Source organism: Monodelphis domestica, chromosome 4 (genome assembly GCF_027887165.1).
Source record: "Monodelphis domestica isolate mMonDom1 chromosome 4, mMonDom1.pri, whole genome shotgun sequence".
NCBI classification, from domain to species: domain Eukaryota; kingdom Metazoa; phylum Chordata; class Mammalia; order Didelphimorphia; family Didelphidae; genus Monodelphis; species Monodelphis domestica.
In genome coordinates, this window is record NC_077230.1 from 6,266,270 (window position 1) to 6,285,551 (window position 19,282).

General features: G+C 40.1%; 1 protein-coding gene across 3 annotated transcripts in view; it reads left to right on the forward strand.

Annotated features, from left to right (window-relative positions):
• Window positions 1-19,282, forward strand: part of LTN1 (listerin E3 ubiquitin protein ligase 1) — a 117,991-nt gene that overhangs the window by 4,896 nt on the left and 93,813 nt on the right. The window contains exons 1-4 of one of the 3 annotated variants that reach the window (XM_056825978.1): window positions 10,795-10,903; window positions 14,362-14,565; window positions 15,117-15,215; window positions 16,200-16,430. In XM_056825978.1, coding sequence (XP_056681956.1) covers window positions 15,120-15,215; window positions 16,200-16,430 — 327 coding nt within the window. In that variant the 5' untranslated portion in view covers window positions 10,795-10,903; window positions 14,362-14,565; window positions 15,117-15,119. Of the gene's footprint in view, window positions 1-10,794; window positions 10,904-14,361; window positions 14,595-15,116; window positions 15,216-16,199; window positions 16,431-19,282 lie in introns of those variants that run through there. The other 2 variants (XM_007493136.3, XM_007493137.3) reach the window with 2 other exon arrangements.

A 19,282-nucleotide genomic window follows, 5' to 3' on the forward strand; every position in this document is an offset into this window, starting at 1 on the left:
CAAGTAGTTGAGGCCAAGCCAGGATTTAAACCCCAGTTTTAAGACTCTAAATCCTCGGTCTTTCTATTCCTCAATGCCGTTGACGTTGTTCTGTACGTGCAGTGTTTAGGGAGGATGGTCCCTTAGCTCCGGTGGGAGAGCTGGCCCATGCTTTTTCAGGGCTGCTCGTCCACCCAACCTGGGGCTGCCAGAAGCCGTAGTAAGCCCGCGGTCGACCCATCAGTGAGTTAAGAGGATGTCTGGTCTGTTAAGGGGCCCGCAGGTTTTGAAAAGGACCAACAAGGGAGTCTGCCCTGAGTTCAAGTTTTATTGAGAATCCAGACCATTATTTCTAGAAAAGTTCTCTAACAACGAAAAAGAACATCGATCACTTCATAAGCTCTTACGCATTCCTTGATTCTTAGAGGTGTAACTTTCTCACAGAAGATGGCGAGTGAGAAGAATGTACCAGAACATTTCTACGGGAAGCAGCTAAGGACTGTTGACAGTTACTTGAGTGTCTACAGAGAGTCTAGGTCATTTGGTCATGACAGCTGGACAGTCCTTCCTGAGCTGCTGCGGTGAGATCTGGCCTTGCCATGAGAACTGTAAAAAAATAGACTCGAATACAGGACTACAATCCCCACGAGCCTTTGCTCCACTTCCCCAGAATGCCTTGTAATCTCACCTGGGCTGAGATCGAGAAGGTATTTAAGCTGATTCAAAGGCTTTTGGAGGGGCTCTTGGCTCTTTTGGACTTCCGTTTTGGAGCAGGCACGTCTCTTGCGTGATGTGAGGTTTTTTTGACTAGGCCTCTGGCCTAGGCACATGTTTCTTACTTGTATATTCTTTAATCTTTAACCTTTAATAAACCTCTAAAAAATATAATACTTCTTGCAGAGAGAAACTAATTTCTACCTGCCTCAGTCTCCCCGTCTCCCCTAAATTTTAACTGTTACAGAACATGGGCAGACCCACAAGTATGTCTTTAGAGCTGCTTTTCCTCAGTGGATCCAATGTGTCTTTAGCTTTATTCCTGTATCCTCACACTATCCCAGGCATGTGAAGACTTCTCCCAGTGGAATTGGTAGAAAACAATTTATCCTCAAGGCCATGAAGGCAGCTGAGGGAGGCAGTTACTTGCTGTGGAGCATTTGGAGTTTAGGCAGACGTTGAAGACACGGAGGACATCCACTGCATTGGCGGTCATTGCCAGCCAGAGCTGATGAGTCTGGAAGAGAGAGTGAGGCCGAAGAACTCACACTGCCTCCTAGCTTGGGCCTTGGTTCTGGAGCGAGCTTAGTTCCCTTTCTATTCAATTTGGGATCTAGTCCGAACTCTGCCCCTGGAGAGAATTGGGAGAAAACCTTATTGCATTGTTTGAACTTCGCCCTTCATGGCTGAGAAATTGGACTTTAGAAATCCTTAACTAAGGACACAGCTTATGTTGGCCAGAACTGCAGCCAAATCCCAAGATTGGTATAAGGAATTTTCTCATAATTATACATCTCAAGCAAGCCATATGTCTTCCCTATATGGATCAATTTGCGATTGTTTCCATATTTCTTTGATTGTTTACCGGCTCTTGGTGGGGGAGCGGGACATCTCTTTTTCTGAATTTAGGGAATTGCACCTATTCTTAATCTTTCCTCCAGTTAGAAATCAGATTATTTTATATTGTATTGTTTTCTTTTAATTAATTGGCTTATTTGATTGTTTTTAATGTATAAAAAAGTCTTTCTTCCCCTCTATTTAGGGTCCAGCCCTAAGATTGAGAAAGGGGCTTGATCTTGATTTGGTGAGCAGTTGCTGACATGCATTGCTTAATAAATTGATATGCTTGGAAGACTGAACCTTTGTTTCCTCAGTCATTTTATCTTTTGCACATTACACACAACTATGTCTCACTTAGATCCAATTCGTGAACAAGGCAAGCCATCACCTTGTGAAAATCAGAAAGATCAGCCATTGACATGGTACAAAATTACATTAATCCTTGGAGCATCGAAGAACCTTTTAAATGAGATTTCTAATCACCCAAGAAAGTACAAATGGATGAAAAATACTTAATATAGATCATGATATCCAGTTTGAAGGATAGGGCTGGTCTATCACTCCTTATTTTAAATAGTTGTTTACCAAAAGACTGAATTGGGCCATTGCAAAATAAATTGCAGTTTTTGAATGACCCCAAACTTCCTGAAACAAAAGCCCTTTTAATTTTCTTTTGTTTTCATATCACATTTTAATTTGCAAATGTATCTTTGCCTTTTCTTCTATCTACACAGCCATATCATAACAAAAAAGAATCATCAACCATCCAACACATCAACAGTATGAGGATATTTCTTAATGTAAAGTTTTCTGCCTTTGCAAAAAAGGGAATTCTACTTTCTTAACTCTTCCAGAGCTAAACTTAATTTTGATGATTATACTTCATTTAGATTTTAAAAAGGTTTTCACATTTAAATTTTTGTAGACTTTGTATTAAATGTTTTCTAGTTCTTTTCTCCTAGTCTTGGTAAGTTTTTGTAAATCTTTTTTAGTTCTTTGAACACTTCACAATCATTTTTTATAGCATAATAATATATCATTATATTTATATACCATAACTTTTTTAGCCATTTTCTAATCAATAAATATCTCCTAAATTCCTGGTTCTTTGCCACTACAGAAAAAAACAAACAAACACACCCTGCTATAAATATTTGCTATATCTGGATTCTTTTTCTTTGATCTGTTTGGGTTAGAGACCTAGTAATGTTATTACTGGGTAAACAAGTATGCACAATTTATTTTTTCTTTTCTTCTTTAAATTGTACTGGCACATACCCAGTTCTTTAAGAAAATCAAAGGATAAATAATCAATAATATACCTTACCGCAGGGTAGGTGAACCATTTCCCAGTTCCAGTGCCCAGAGGGCAAATTGAAGCTGTCAGTGAGCCTCCTGATTACCCAAGAGAGTTGAGGTTGAAAGTGCTTGCTTTGGGCCACTGGACCAAGAGGTGGGGCATGCAAAAAATGGGCTCTTGGAAGAGGGGAAATGGAGCAGCTCCCCAAGTGCTGGCTGTGCTTGTGTGCCAAGGCTTCACCAGCGAGGCTCAACAAGTATCAAGTATAGTTCCTAAGGTAGCACTCACTCATTTGACACTCTAATTTGTAAAGATTTCCTTTTATCATGATATGCAATTTTCAGTGGTCCATAATTGTCACAGATCTAATGCTCAAGTAGGTTTATTTGAGACATTGTTTTTATGAATTCTGTTATGAAAATCACCTTTCCAATGCAAGCCATCTTTGTTGAAGCGCAAGTGCATATTTAACTGTTCTTTCAGAAATAGCTTTATTTGGAAATCATGCACGATATGCAAGCTATGTGCAAGACGCCTTAGATTCAGTTACATTTATTTATATAAAAGTATTTAATTTGTAAGAAAATACTAATAACCATTTTTATTAATATGTACAGTTGACACATAATAAAAAAGAATTTTCACACATATATAAAAATATTTTCAGGAATAGGATTATCATGTGAAAAATACAAATTGGAAAGGAAAACCCAAAAACTCTACTAAAACCCAGTAAATGTGGAGGTTGAAGAAGGGGAAGAGAGAAACATGGGCAACAAACCACTCCTGTTTTCTTTTTCTCAAACTTCTAATATATCACATTAATCATACTTTTCAGAATAGCTTATAAACTTATAGTTTTCTTCACTAGTTTGACATAATTCCACTGAAGAATGTTTGGTAAACCACAAAAACTTTAGGTTTTTTTAGTTTTTTCTTTAGTAACAGGAAATTCTCTTTTGTTCCCCAAATGTAATTTGTCGTTTTTTGTCTGACTGATTGTTTCTTCCCAATACTAATTTACTTTTTAGTACAGCTTCTGTGAAGATTAGCTGTCTATACTTTTGGCATTGACTGCTTTAGGTTCTTCACCAGGATGGCTATGGGATACTGTCTTGGCTTGACTTGTAGATTGTTCTAATGAATTGCTGATGGCTCCAAAACTAGAACTATACCCATGTGGGGAACTAGTGACTTTTTTCTTTTGACAGATATCTGGAAAAAGTGTACTGACTTAAGTTTTAGTTGAGACACATTTTTATCTGTTTCATCAAAATCAGAAACTTGCATAAATGTCCCTAGAATGTATGGGCAGCGTTTTGTTTTTCACTCTTCTAAATATTTTTCATTTACAGTTCAGAAATTTCACGAGTCCTTCCCTTCATATCTTTTTTTCAGAGCTTTTTCAAAGCGATCCAACTTCATGTCCTTCACTGGATTTATTATATAAGATTTTCTATTATTCAAATGTTCTCAAGAGCTGTTGAGTTGTAAGGACACGAACTGCATGAAGCAAATGAATATGTGACCACTGAACTGCACCCAATCTTCCGTATAGAATCTCTGCTTCCTTGACTTTGGAGATTGTTTTATTACCTGTTTGATTTTATTAGCTGTTGGGTACTTCCTAAAGACCATTATGGGAAACATGGTTCCAATTGTTTTTCAGGTTCATTTCTTTTAATATTTCCAGTTATGGGAGTAAAAGATCCAATACTGCATTTTTCTCTTCTGCAAACTCATATACTCAACTTGGTATACTCAACAACTCAACAACTTGATACCGAGTGCTTTGTTCTCTTAGAAAATGGGCTTGTAGCACCTCCTATCTCTGGGAGCAGCACCCACAGTACCCGCCCCCCCCTTCTTCTTGTTCTTTTTGAGCTGAGGCTGTCCAGGAGGGGCAGCACATTTCATCTGGTTCACAACTTATTCTCTTTTCTGAGTCCCTTTTTTTGGCTTATGTTTGCTTTTGCTGAGAAGATGTTTAATCAAATCAAAAGGATTGCAGGGGGCATCTGGGTAGCTCAGTGGATTAAGAGCTAGGCCTGGAGGTAGGAGGTCCTGGGTTCAAATGTGACCCAGACACTTTCTAGCTGTGGTACCCTGAGCAAGTCACTTAAGCCCCATGGCCTAGCCCATACCCTTCTTCTGCCTTGAAACCAATACATAGTATTGATTCTAAGATGGAAGGTAAGTTAAAAAAAAAGGACTGAAGGGCTTCTGAAACAAAATGGTTTATGAGGTATATTAGACAACTGAAGGTAAAATGATCTGTAATGGTGGCTTGCATCTTCTACCTTTACAGATGGCTTTTTTTTTTTTAATTAAAACCCTCACCTTCCGTCTTGGAGTCAATCCTGTGTATTGGCTCCAAGGCAGAAGAGTGGTCAGGGCTAGGCCATGGGGGGTCAAGGGACTTGCCCAGGGTCCCACAGCTGGGAAGTGTCTGAGGCCAGATTTGAACCCAGGACCTCCGTCTCTAGGCCTGGCTCTCCATCCACTGAGCTACCCAGCTGCCCCCTACAGATGGGTTTTTAAGCCTTCCTGGTTTTGTTTCCTTAATACCAAGTTGTCTTCCACATCTCTTAATTCTATGCCTGGTTTCTTGATGAGCTACAATTCTTTTTCTTTTGTTCAGTTTAGTACTCGATATCATCCGTGTGGAGAACTTTCATGGCCCAGAATAAGGCCTGACTGTGCACTCTTTAAAGGGATGAATTCGTGCTCATTGATGAGCTTTTCCAACCCAGTTTTCCTCTTCGTAGCCATTCTGAATCTGGAGTTTTGATTGAGTCCCCATCCGGCTCGGACGAGGTCAAGTATTTCCTTCTGCCTCTGTTGGTTCTGGCCTTGGCGTCGGAGCACATTTACCTCCTTTTTGTTTTCCTCTATTCTAAGACTCTCCAGGTTGGGCCTCTCTGAGTTCTGGAGGTACCGTCGCTGGAATCAAGAAAGGAGCCGCTTCAGAGGCGTCTGGCCTATCCGGCTCTCTTGTTAATGCGGCTGGCTGTCGCCTCACTGCTCGGCCCACAGGCTGCTTAGCTGGTGGGAAGGGAGGAACGCACAGCTGGGGCAGAGCCCGCGCGGCTTGGCCCCGGGACACTTGTGCAGGAGGAATTGAACCAGGCAGACCGAGGCCGTGCTCCGAGCCGGATGGCCTTTAGTAGCAGCCCTGGGAACCTGGGAAAGTCTCATGACCAGCCTCTGTGGATGCCAGAGAGCCAGAGGCGACGCCCTTTCCTTTTCCTTGGCCCTCGCCTGGCAAAGGAGCAACTGGGCTGCGTGGACGTTCTCCTCTCTGCCATCTCTTTGTTAGGGAACCAGACCGCTCCTCAGTCAGTCAGACCGAGCGAGGGAAGGGGGCAGCCTTGGGCCAGCCCTCATTTTCCTCTCTGGCAGTCTGAAGCCAGCCCCCCTCCCCAGACACTCACTCGGGAACTTGGTCGGGCCGTCCTGCCTTCTCGTGTCCCCTCCAGCCCTTGTCCTTTCCCTTTGGAGCCCCCCTCCCCTTATTCCTGGCTTCGCTTCGTTTCCTCAGTCCACGTGCAGGAGGCGGCCCTAGAAGAGCCTGGGGACCAGACCCCTGGGGCGAGGACACGTGGAGGCAGGGGACCGACGTCTGCCGCGTGGGGCCTGTCACTTAGGCTTTACTCGGGTGGCTCTTTTTGCTTGTGTGTTTGGGGGGAGGCAGGGAGCGAGAAGAGGAGCCCAGCAAAGCGAACCAAATGCCCAGAGCTAAAGGGAGCAGCGACTGGCGAGTTCTGTTTCAGCGTCCTTGCAGCGTTTAATGGGGGGGGGGGTCCCCAGAGTTTCTGACAAACTACTGCCCAGTTTTTTCACCATTTTTTTAACTTAAACAGTTTGATCAATATTCATTGGGAAGATTAGTCTGTAGTTTTCTTTTTCTGTTTTGATTTTACTTGCTTCAGGACTCGAGACCATATTTCTGTCTTAGAAGGAATTTGGTAGGCCTGCCCGATCCCTCCTCAGTTTATGTACTATCAGAATGAGTTTTTTCAGTGTCTGGTAGACTTCACTTGTAAATCCATCTGGACCATTTTTTACCCTTTGGGAATCCAATTAGGACATGTCCAATTTTCCTTTTTTTCCTGTGATAAGATTATGTAAGTGTTGTGGGGAAGGCCTGTTCTGTTAATCTGAACATTTTATATTTTTATCAATGTGAGTTTACCTTTTTTGTTTTTGATCCTGGAGATTCAGTTTTCTTTTTATTTATCAAACTAGCTAATGGTTTATTTATTTTGTTGTTGTTTTCCAAAAAAGTAGCTCCTATGTGTTTTATTAATTCAGAAGTTTTTTAATTTAAATGTTTTTCAATCCTTTCGTTTTCAGAATTTCTATTTTGTTGTGTAATTGGCATTTTAAAAATTTCATTTTCTAGCATTTTTTAATTGTATGCCCAATTAATCTGTTCTTTCTTTCTTTCATTGATGAGAGTTTAGAGATACAAATTTCTACCTAATGGCTGCTTTGTCTCTGACCCACACATTTAATATTTTAAAAGTTGCCCTTATTAGTTTCTATTATTTGTTCTTTGGCTCACTAATTCTTTGGGGATATTATTTATTTTTAATTAATTTTTATCTTTGCTTGAAAGGTGCTTTATTAAATGTAATTTTTACACTATTGTAGTTCCTTTCTCCATCCTTTAATTTTCCTTTACCTGTTGGTATCGTACCATTTGTGCATACATATTTATTTAGTGGCTGTCTTGCCACTCTACTTCGTAAGAAATAAAAATAACTGGGCCGTGATTCTGAGTTGAAGACCTAATTTTAATTGTGGGAAATTAGAGCTGGAGGTCTCACCACAATCAGCCCGTGGCAGAGACCTTGTTTAGATGTACAGCCGTGTTTTATAGGCCTTTGACAGTCATTAAATATAAGTGCTTAATAAAACCAAACGTATAGAATATTTTACTAACGTTTGGGAAATATTGGCTAGGAGAGCTAATGAGTTCCAAATAAAGGTTTGAAACGGGCAGCCTCCGTTTCTCCTTGTCCTTCTGCTGAATTAGCACCACTTGAGACTTCTTCTTTGGACATCAGAAGGATGTACAATCTCTAGAATGCATGGTTGGTTCGTGGCATGTCACAGGCCCTTTCATCATTGCAGTTTGGAAAGTAACCGTGACAGAAAGCATGGAAATCAGTCTAATTAGGAGATAATTTTCACTCATAATCGATACCACAGATAATGCTGTCAGAATCAAACTTAACTATCCTGATTCGGAGAGGAGTCTTAAAGATGAACCCAGACACCTAGCTGGGCCATTAACGCTAAAGAACCCAGAGGGGTGAGGGCCCTTCACAGAAGATCTTGTCTCTGTAACACAGGCCTCATTTCTGAGTGACTCCGGCGTCGCTTCTGTTATTTTTATCCAGAATCGGGATTCGGTCAAACTGAGCGCATCATTCTGACCCCACCGTATGCCCGTCTTTTCTACTATGGTTAATATTATCACGATTGATAGCTCATACTCCTAAAAATCATAGCTGTAGCGACCCGAAAGATGAGACGATTCCTTGTTTTGTAGTCACTGGCGCTTTGACTGGAAATGGGGCTGAAGACGGCTTCTCTTCTCACTTAAAGACAGTTCCCTGAAAAATGAAGCCAGCATCCTGTGATGTCATTGGTCTTCCTTGTAGGAGGAATAATAATGGATGTTCATTTGTTGTTCAGGGCGCCCTTTTTTTAACCTTTACCTTCTGTCTTAGAATTGATACCAAGAGGGGCATTTAGGTGGCTCAGTGAGGTCCAGGCCTGGAGACAGACGACTCTTCTGCCTTGGAACCCACACGCAGTATTGATCCTAAGGCAGAAGGTGAGGGTTTAAAGAACCAAACCCAAAGAATTGATGCCAACTCTCCGGATTCTGAGACACAAGAGTAGGCACGTAGAGCTACACACTTGGAAGTGTCCGAGGCTAACTTGGTCTAGACTAGAGGATCTTTATTTCTTAAAAACAGAAAATGAAAAACAAACCGTACCCTCAGTCTTAGAATCAGTACTCTCCGCCCAACTTCTGAGACAGAAGAGTGGGGTAAGCCACTTCCCTAGGTCGCACAGCTAGGACATGTCTAAGGCTGATTTTGAATCCAGAATCTCCAGCTTTTGGCTTGGCTCTTCCAGCTAGCTGCCTTGGGGTGAGGGGGAGGACTTTTTTTTTTTTAACTTTGGCTTTGTTTGAGAATAGGATTAGACCTGTACCTTTTTTATTTTAACTGAAGCATAATAGATTCTGTTCCAGTCCTTCATTTTAATTGTATGTACCCATTTCTCTTTCAGTTGTATTTCTTATAAATGTATTTTCGGATTCTGGTTTCTTATCCGTTCTGCTGGCCTCTTACATTTTATGGAAGAGTTAATTCCGTTTCAGATTTGCTTTTATGATTTCGGTTTCTCTCCATCCTTTTATCTATCTCTTTTCCCACTCCATTCAAGGGTATGTTTTTGCTTCTAAAGTGTCTTTTAGGGGGGGCAGCTGGATGGCTCATTGGATTGAGAGCCAGGCCCAGAGATGGAGGGTTCTGGGTTCAAATTTGGCCTGGGACACTTTTTAGCTGTGTGACCCTGGACAAGTCACTTGACCCCCATTTCCTAGCCCTTACCACTCTTATGCCTTCGAATGTATTGATTCCAAGATGGAAGGTAAGAGTTTTAAAAAAAAGTGTCTTTTAGTTGCAAACTTCCTTCTTACTTCAACCTTTTTTCATCATTCCTTTTCTTCCTGTTGGCTACAATGTATTTCTCTACCCAGTTAAGTGTGTGTATTCTTCCCTCCTTTAACCAGTTTAGATGAGAGTGAGATGTTACGTCCTTTGCCACCACCAGGAATTTGTTTAAACTCCTTCATGCACTCCATTTACATAAGAGATTTGTTGCCATTACTCTTCTCACAGTCTTTCTTCCCACTCCATTCCTCTTCCCTATCTATTCTATTCCATTCTTTAGACATCTTGAGTTCTGAGGTCCTACATGTATCATCTCCCCCTAAAATAATAAAAATAATTGAATTTTGGTTAGTCCCTTGTTATTTCTTGCTTATATTTGTCTCTGTGCTTCTCTTGACTCTTGTGTTTATCTGTCAACTTTTCTATTCAACTGATCTTTCATTAAGAATTCTAGGAAATTTTTTATTTCATTAAAAGTATTTTTTACTCCTGTACTTTTTTCCCTAACTCATTGCTAGTTACATTGTTAATGGTTTATAAGCCCAGCTCTTTTTCTTTCTAGAATGTCATATGTAAAATTTCCACTGCTTTTTAAAGGTGGCTGCTAAATCCTTAGTGATCTTGACTGATTTCTTGGTACTTGAATTCTTTCTAGCATTTGGAAGTATTTTCTCCCTTGCCTTGGGAACTCTGGATTTTGGCTATAATATTCTCCAGTTTTCATTTTGAGATTTCTTTCAGGAGGTGACTGGTAGATTCTTTCAAGTTCTACTTTGCCCTCTGTTTCAAATATATCTGAACGGTTTTAAGATTCCTTAATATGTCTCTTTAAGTTCATGGCTGTCTTAATTTATATTCTTTATTATTTTTTCTTATTTTATATTCTTAAATTATATCTGTTTTATAGATGAATTTTCCTTAGGAGATGCTTAATTTCTTTATCTAATTTGCAGACTTTTGCTTTTGTTTTTATCATTGTTTGACTTATGGTGTTATTAACTTCCATACGGCCAATTTTAACTGTCAGTTATTTTCTCCAGTAAGATTTTGTACTGTCAACATGGAATCTAGAAGTCCCCAAATTTGTAGCTTGGAGAAATTTGGTGATCCCCAGTTTACTTAGTTGGGGGTAGAAAACCCAGGTTTTGACCTTGTCAGGGGAGTTCCTCCCTGAGGGGAAGCCCTACTTCACTGGTTTCAGGCTAACAATAGACCTTGAGTTAGTTCTGAGTTGGGCTGGCTAATCCCATCAGATGCCTCTTTTTGCCTTAGAAGCTTCTCCAATTGTATCACATCCCCCTTGAGGATGGAACTCGGCACCTTCCCTTCGGCTTATGAGACTGATGCGCTCCCTACTGCACTATAACTCAAGGTCTGTTGTAAAAATCTCCCTTTTCTGTTCGGAATTTTTCTCTTTTTCTCTCCTTTGGGGGCCCATCCAAAGGAAGAAAGAGGAAGAAATTGAATAGCTATTTGCTTTTGTCCTCTGCTGAGGATTTTTGATTGTGGGAAGTTCAATCTTGCAACTCCCCCATTTTCCTTTTTGTGAGTGTCCAATTTAAGAATACATAGAGAGATGAGACTGTGACAAAGACAACGATAAACAGAAACATCCCGAAAGTAGGGGTGTCTCACCAGTTGTCTTTCTGCTCCGAATCTACCCTTTTCCTCTTTGCAGCAGAGGAGGAAGACAGATCTGATCAATGAACTGATAGCTTCTCAGTTTCCCTTATCTCTGCCTGGATTTCTCGGTGGGCCCTTGCCTTAAAATCCAAGCAAAGAGTAGAGTTTGGAGAACTGGGAACCTGGTGGAGGGGATAAAACTAAAAGGTAAGCAGCTTCTGTCCATATTGTGTCCTCTTTCCTGCAAAATATGTCCAATTACCATTCTAATTGTGTTAGAATTTAGGGTATCAAAAAGCCAATTTCCTAATTTTTTTCTTGTTGTTGCTCCACTATGCAACATGAGAGGAAACAAACAACAAACAAAAACACCCAATTGAATTTTCGCTCAGGCTGCTTAGATTTGATCTCTTCCCAACAGGAGGGGCATGTGGGGATGCTTCTCCCTTTGTCTTAATTGGGTTGGCTATTCCCTAACTGGCTCAGACCTCAGGCTTGGGAGCCACTCCCCACCTGAGTCTTCCTAGACTGAAGAGGAAGAAGGCCAGCACAGCCACTCCCCAAGTAGAGGATGGTATTACAATTTGAGGGTGCCATGGATATCTTATCGAAGATATAACATGGTCATTCAACATTAAAAGAAATCAGGTTTGTTTGTTTTTTTAATGGCCATTGAGATTGTGGGCCCTCGCCTTGAAGACAGAGAAATGAGTCGTCATGAGGGAGAGTGAGGTGGACCTCTTAGGTGGACTCTCCCTGTCCGTAGAATGAAAGGAGTTAGTAAACTGTACACAAAGATGGACTGGACAGCCAAGACAGACAGAACAAATATGAATGTTGGGTTGGATGTGCTCCTCTACTCACCCCAAGGGGCTGGGGGTGAGTGGTCCCAAAACTAGTGGTGTGTCCTCTGGGGCCGCACCCCCTTCCTCCAGTGCGTCCACTGGGTTTCCTACTTCCAACGGGGGGCCTCTAACCACCAAAATTTCAACCAGGGGCCCTCTAACCACCCTGAATTCCATCTGAGGGGCCTCTAACCACCCCAAACAAAGTCGACTAAAATCAACTGGCTAGAGTACCCTGCTTAAGGGAGTCGAGTCCAATGGATTCTTCCCATGGCCCATCCAAGGGAGAGGGAGTCGGGGATCCTTAGGTGAAGGTAACCAAGAGGGGTGTCACAGTCTTCGTAAACAAGCTTCCTAGGATTTCCGACCTATCCCCTCGAGGGAAATAGGAACTGCGTGCTTTCCCGGTCCACTCTCAGAAATAGGTGGACAGTTCTCGCAAATGAGTTCGGCTTGGCAATAGGCCATCCCGAACAACCCCCAGGCCGGTGACCAGTGGTCAGCCGCTTAGCCATATGTCGATGTCTCAGGAGACCTTACCCCCTCACTCTCACACAACATTCTCCGCACATTCATTCAATACCTCCAGAGGCTACTCCCCGGACCCTACCGTCCTCCACCGAGATGTGACGTGTTCTGGATCCCATCGTCTTGAGTTGCCCCGGCGACAAGGGTCCCCTCCCTCTGTTGGTCATACTCTCTTTCCTTCGTGGGATCCTGGATGAGCCCCCATATGAAGTACCCGGTTATCGGTCCTAAGGATGAAACAATGACCAACAATGTCACACACAGGAGGGAGTTTATTAAACAAACTGCAGTTTGGGCTCCGCACTCTAACAATGGCTGGGCCCCGAGTCTGGAGCTTGCAGGCTTTTTATACACTTTTATGATAGGAAGAGTATACAGGAATTCCTGGGGTGGGGGTGTGGACAGGAACTCCCGGGGTCAGGGTCCTTATCAGTTCCTAGCATATTCCATGGAATGGTAAGTGGTTCTTTATTAACTTGACTGCAGGGGCTCTAGGGGCAAGGGGGTCATAGAGAAAATAGGTTCCAGGGCTGGTCCTTCAAGAGCACTCTATGTGGCCACCCAATCTCCCCACTTCCAGTTTGTTACAAAAAGGCAGAGAGACCCTGGTGGAGCTCCATATTAGTTCATGGAGTTCTTTAAGCTCCTATGGAAATCAAGCAGTTTATGGTTCCTTATAGTGCAATAGTATACCATCATATACCACAATTTGTTCACCCCTTCCTCAATCTGTGGACACCTCCTCATTTTCCAATTTTTTGTCACCACAGAGAGCATGGCTATTTTTTGTACAAGTATTTTTCCTTATTATCTCTTTGGGGTACAAACCTAGTAGTAGTATTGTTGGATCAATAGGTATATATTTTTTAAATTGCCTTACAGAATGGTTGGATCCATTCACAACTCTACCAACAATGTATTAGTGTCCCAATTTTGCTTCATCCCCTCCAACATTCATCATTTTCCTTTACTTTCATATTGCCCAATATGCTAGGTGTGAGGTAGTACCTCAAGAATTATTTTGATTTGCATTTCTCTAATTAGTTGGGATTTAGAACACTTTTTCATGTGATTATTGATAGTTTTGATTTCTTCATCTGAAAACTGCCTATTCATATCCTTTGACCATTTGTCAATTGGGGAATGACTTGATTTCATTTACATTTGAGTTCATTCCTTATATATTTGGGAAATTAGACCCTTGTCAGAGAGTTTTGTTATAAAAATCCCCCCCCCCCCAGTTTGTTGCTTCCCTTCTAAGTTTAGTTGCATTAGAAACTTTTAAACTTAATATAATTAAAATTATCCATTTTACATTTTATAATGTTCTCTATCTCTTGCTTGCTCTTAAAATTCCTTCCTTTCCTCTAGATCTGACAGATAATGTTAATTTAATTTATTTATGAATTAACTCTTTATATTTCGGTCATTTACCCATTTTGAATTTATCTTGGTATAGAATCATAGGCCATTTTATTGGGGAGTATTTGATATTGTAAGTCTCAGACTAAAAAACAAAGATTCTTAAGTGAATATTTACTGTGAAGATAATTTTTTTTTTAAAACCCTCACCTTCCATCTTGGAATCAATACTGTGTATTGGTTCCAAGGCAGAAGAGTGGTAAGAGCTAGGCAATGGGGGTTAAGTAACTTACCCAGGGTCATACAGCTGGGAAGTGTCTGAGGTAAGATTTGAATCTAGGACCTCCTGTCTCTAGGCCTGACTCTCAATCCTCCGAGCTACCCAGCTGTCCCCTGTGAAGATAATTTTAAAGAATTTCTTGTTTGGTCTTGGAAGTTAATTCTATGATCTGTCTTTTTTGCTTTTCATCAGCCCTCAAACAGTGGCCGTGCTGCAGAACTCCTTGCAAAAGAACGTGGAACAGTACCTGGATTTATTGGTTTTGGGACATCTCAGAGTGACTTAGGCTATGTTCCTGCTGTACAAGGAGCAGAAGAAATAGATAGCCTGGTAGATTCTGATTTCCGGGTGGTCCTACGAAAACTTTCCAAGAAAGATGTCACAACAAAATTGAAAGCAAGTTTACTTCTTTAACTAAAAATTAGGCAAGAAAGCCCTTTTTAAAAAATAAAGTGTTCCATTAGAAGAGTCAAAATCATAGCTTGTTGTATTAACCATATTATTTGTAAGGGAAATTAGATTAGATTTACATATTTCCAAGTGATTTTTCTGAAGCATTAACTTTAGAAACATAGTAGACAGTTCTACCTCCATGTGAGAGATGAGAATTGGCTTGTTGCTATGATTTTAAAAAATTCCTTTAGAATATTGACTAGTTCTGTACATATTAGGAAATTTATTTGTGTATTATTTTAAGAAGATTTTTATAAAATGTCAAAATTTCTTTTTATGTTAGTCTATGAGGGAATATTGTAAGTGTTTTCAAGTGGCAGAGATGAAAAGTAAGCTATGTAATCTCCATTTACATTATTTAAACTCATTTCCCCAAGCTAAACAAAATAAATGTGACAAATAGTGAGTTCTCATGAAGTCAGGGAGGTTTTTTGCTACTCATGTGTTCTATAGAAAATATTACTAACCTTGTATATATTGATTCTTTTTATTAGGCTATGCAAGAATTTGGGACAATGTGTGATCAAAGAGAGGCAGAGGTTGTTAAAGGTGTGCTTCCATATTGGCCAAGAATTTATTGCAAAATTTCTCTTGTAAGTACAAACCCCCCCTTTTTTTGTTTTAAAATTACTACTTTTGTTTATTGTAATGAACACAGTTAAATTTGTAAGATCTCCCTTTGATGGAGTTTTTTAAGCAGCAAATTTGAAGGAATTTGTATAAGCAGAGTAAAAGAACCTTATGCTTTACAAAGAGGGTAGAGTAAGAAGTCTAGCCTATCACCCCATTGCTCTAGTTCCAGCTTCAACCCAGGCAGGGCTCATTAACCCCTCCACTGGAGGAGTTGTAGTGAATTAAACAAGGGTTCAATCCATGTGACCTCTTCTAAGAAGGGGAGGCCTCTCCTGAACTAATCTCTCCAGAAGTCAGGAAAGGAGGGTCAGCTTCTCACTCACCCAGCCTGAAGATCCAGGAGCAGTCTTATTTGAAGCAGTCCAAGAGCCAGAGTCCCAGGTCGAAGTAGACCCAAGATGTAGCTCCAAGTCCCAGTCCAAGATCCTCCAAGTCAGAAATTCTGACTGAAGACCTCTTGGACAGAAAGTTCAGGACTTTTATAGTCCTTTTCCCACATCCCTTCCTGTCCCTTCCTCTACTTTACAGGAGTCAATTAGTCTTTAAATTTGCTTAGCATTGGTCCAGGGGGTGGCTAGTCGCTTCTGGAGGTGAATACCCACTTTTAGCAAGTGGCTTGTGGACTCTCCTACTTAGTGTTAATTAGGGGTGTTTTCAGTTTTTGTTGAGTAATTTGAAAACAGGCAAGGAGAGAGTTAATCATACCTTCACACTTCCAAGGGGAAAAAATGTTTAGACAGTTTAACCTATATAGCTTAACTGCTTGAAAAGTAAAAAAGTCAGTCAAATCAGAAACTTGCCAGGTCAGGTCAAAAATGTTTCTTTTCTTGAATTTAACTGGTATTTAAAATAAAGAAACCTCAGGTATTTTTCATTTGTCTCTGTAGGCACATTCTTAGGAGGATGAAATAATTATTTTATAACCAAATTTGTATTTTTAATAGGATTATGATCGTCGTGTTCGAGAAGCCACGCAAATAGCTTTTGAAAGACTTATCCTAAAAGTAAAGAAACATTTGGCACCTCATTTAAAAAGTCTTATGGGATATTGGCTAATAGCCCAATGTGACTCTTATGCCCCAGCTGCAACTGCGGCAAAACAAGCATTTGAAGCAGCTTTCCCTCCAAGCAAGCAGTCTGAAGCATTAGTGTTTTGTAAAGATGAAATTATTAATGTAAGTTGAAAACAATCTATATCTGTATTAAAGAGAGAGTGAGAGAGTGTGTGTGTGAGATTTTATTGGTGTAAAGAACATCTGGTAAGGAAGCTCCGTCAACATATAAAGATGGACACTTGCTCGGTAATTGTTAAGATACAGTCATAGATTTAGAACTGAAAAGGACCATATTATAGGTTATCCACTCCATCCCCCTCATTTTAGTTGAGGAAACTGAGGGCAAGGGAGCTTGAATGTATCAAAGATGGGACTTGAATCCAAGTCTTCATGACTCTAAAGTAGGCTTTCTGTCGACTTTGTTATTTGTAATTCAGCTCAATAGATACTTAATGGAGTGCTTCTTACATGCTGTTTTATAGACATTGGGGATATGAAGACAAAAATGAAACACTCTAATAAGTTCACATTTAAGTATTGGGTTAGCAGTGTGTACTGAAAAGTAATTTGAGGAGGGAGGGAGGAAGCACTAATAACTAGGGGGATTTGGAAGCATTATTATCTATCCTAATCCTCAAAAGAGGGTAAGGATTAAGTGGCGTAGAGGTGAGGTCAGAGGGGAAGAAATTCATTCTAGTTATAGCAAGATACTAAATGTACAGAGTAAGAAAACGTAATGTGCTCTGGGAAAAGGTTACTTTGCTTGGAAAATAGAATGGTGGTGCCTCAGTGGACTTGGAAAGAAGTTAATGATTCTGTAGTTGGAAGTGAAGAGAAAGTGCATTCCAATTTGGGGGGATGACTTACATGAAAGGGGAAGAGGAGGGACTGCAGGTTTTAAAATGTTTTCATTCATTCTTTCAGCAAGCATTTTATTGAACAGGAATTGTCCTAGAGACAGCTTCTGCCTCTGAAGAACTTAAAATTCTGTTCAAAAGGAAGCAACAAATACACAGATACACAATACAAAATATAGTCAAAGTAAATGTAAAATTATTTCACCCTTTAAATGACAAAACTATTTTTACTCATTTGGCATAGAAGTCTTCCCAATATACAATACACATTTCTTTATCCTGAACAAAGTTAACTTAAAAAAATTTTATTGGAGCTTTTAGCCTTTCCATTATGTTTTTTTCCCTGAAGTTAAAGACCCAAATGAACATTTCTATATACATAGCAGAATACAAAAAGAATATATATATGAAACCTTTAATTTCCATTTCATGCCCTTTGCTTTTGTAAATAGTATATAATAAATACCATATAATGTTCAAGACTGCCCTGCTTTTCTTTTTTTTTTTGCTTCTCTTCTGTATATTTTTTATTATTTTTTTTAAATTTTTTTCTTCTGTATATTTAAAGACAATATTTCAGTGGTCTTTCTTAATCTATTTTTTTCTCTGCCCTTCTTTCCCAACCCCTTAATTAAAAACCAAGAAAGAAATCAAACTATACCGATTAACATAGCAGCCATGACCAAAAACATTTGAATGCTTTTTTTTATCTTGAGCCTGGCCTTATAAAAACTGTTGTTCTATTCCGTTGACTCTACATTGTTTCACATTTTCTAGGATTCTCCTAAATAATCTCTTTCAAAATTTTTAAGGTGTAATGATATTCCATTCCATTCACATATTATAATTAGTTTAATCATTCCCTCACTTATCCTTTTATAGATTCTAGTTCTTTTCAATCTCTTTCTTTTAATCCTCAAGGATCAGGAAGTTTGTTTTTCTGAAGCTATTGCCTCCTGGTTGATTAATCAATAAACAAGCATTTACCGAACAGTTACTGTGTGCTAGGCATCGTGTTAAGTGCTGAAGATACAAAAAAATGCCAAAACGAACTCTCAAATATTCAGTTTTTCCCAAAGACTGTTCATTCTAGTAGAGGAAACAACCTGTAAATATTTGGATACACACTATATATATAAGAACTAGTAAGGGATACTTAAAAGGAAGAGTCTTACAAAGAAGTACTAGTGAGCTATGTTATGAAAACAGAGAGGAGAGAGAGTCCAGAAGGAGAAAGTGACGCACAGTATGCTTCAGAGAGGGCAAGGAGGATCAGGATGGAGAAAAGGCCAATTTGATTGGTCAATTATGAGATTATTGGTTTTCAGTTGAATAATGAGGATGAACCTAATATTGCAGAGGAGGCAGAAGATAGAATAGGAGGAGAGGCAGTAGAAACATTTCTAAAGGCATTTAGTCATGAAGAGGAGTGGAACTATCAGAAATGAGTTTTTAATCATGGGGTAGGCATGGACATGATAGGCAGTAGGAAAAAGTAGCACAGTAGAAGGGGAGAGAGTGAAGATGAAGAGAGAGAGAGAGGAAATGATGGTAGACATGTATAGGGTCCGGGCAACCCTTTTGTGACTTCCTCTAGTTGCATTCAGTAACAGGTGAATAACACAGGAAGATAAGAATAATTTGGAATCGGGGCATCGTAGAGTATGATTTTCAAAAGGACGGGGAAAAGGGGAGCTGAGAGTGAAGTTGAATTGGTTCAACAAGGTTTAAGATAGGAAAAGGAGGAGAGAGTATAACCAGTGGAGGGGTGATTGTCTGGTAAGGAACTGGGTTGTGGTGGGAATGGAAGTCACAGTGTGAGGATCAAGAAGAGTCAAGCTCAAGGAAAGAAGGAACAGTCAAGATTGTGATCACTTTAAGGATTTTGGAATTTCTCCACATGGAAATGTGGTGATGGCAAGGTCAAGGATTATGCCCATCTCTGGCAGAGATGGTTTGGATTAGTCGGTCTTGGGGACTGAGTATATGGAGGACCTGGGCTTTTAAGGTATTTGAAGGGATACCGGGAATGTTGATAGCCCTCTTCTGAGTGCAAGGGACGACTAAACTCATTGGGAAAGGGAAAACAATGCCCTGAAATCCATTGATAATAGC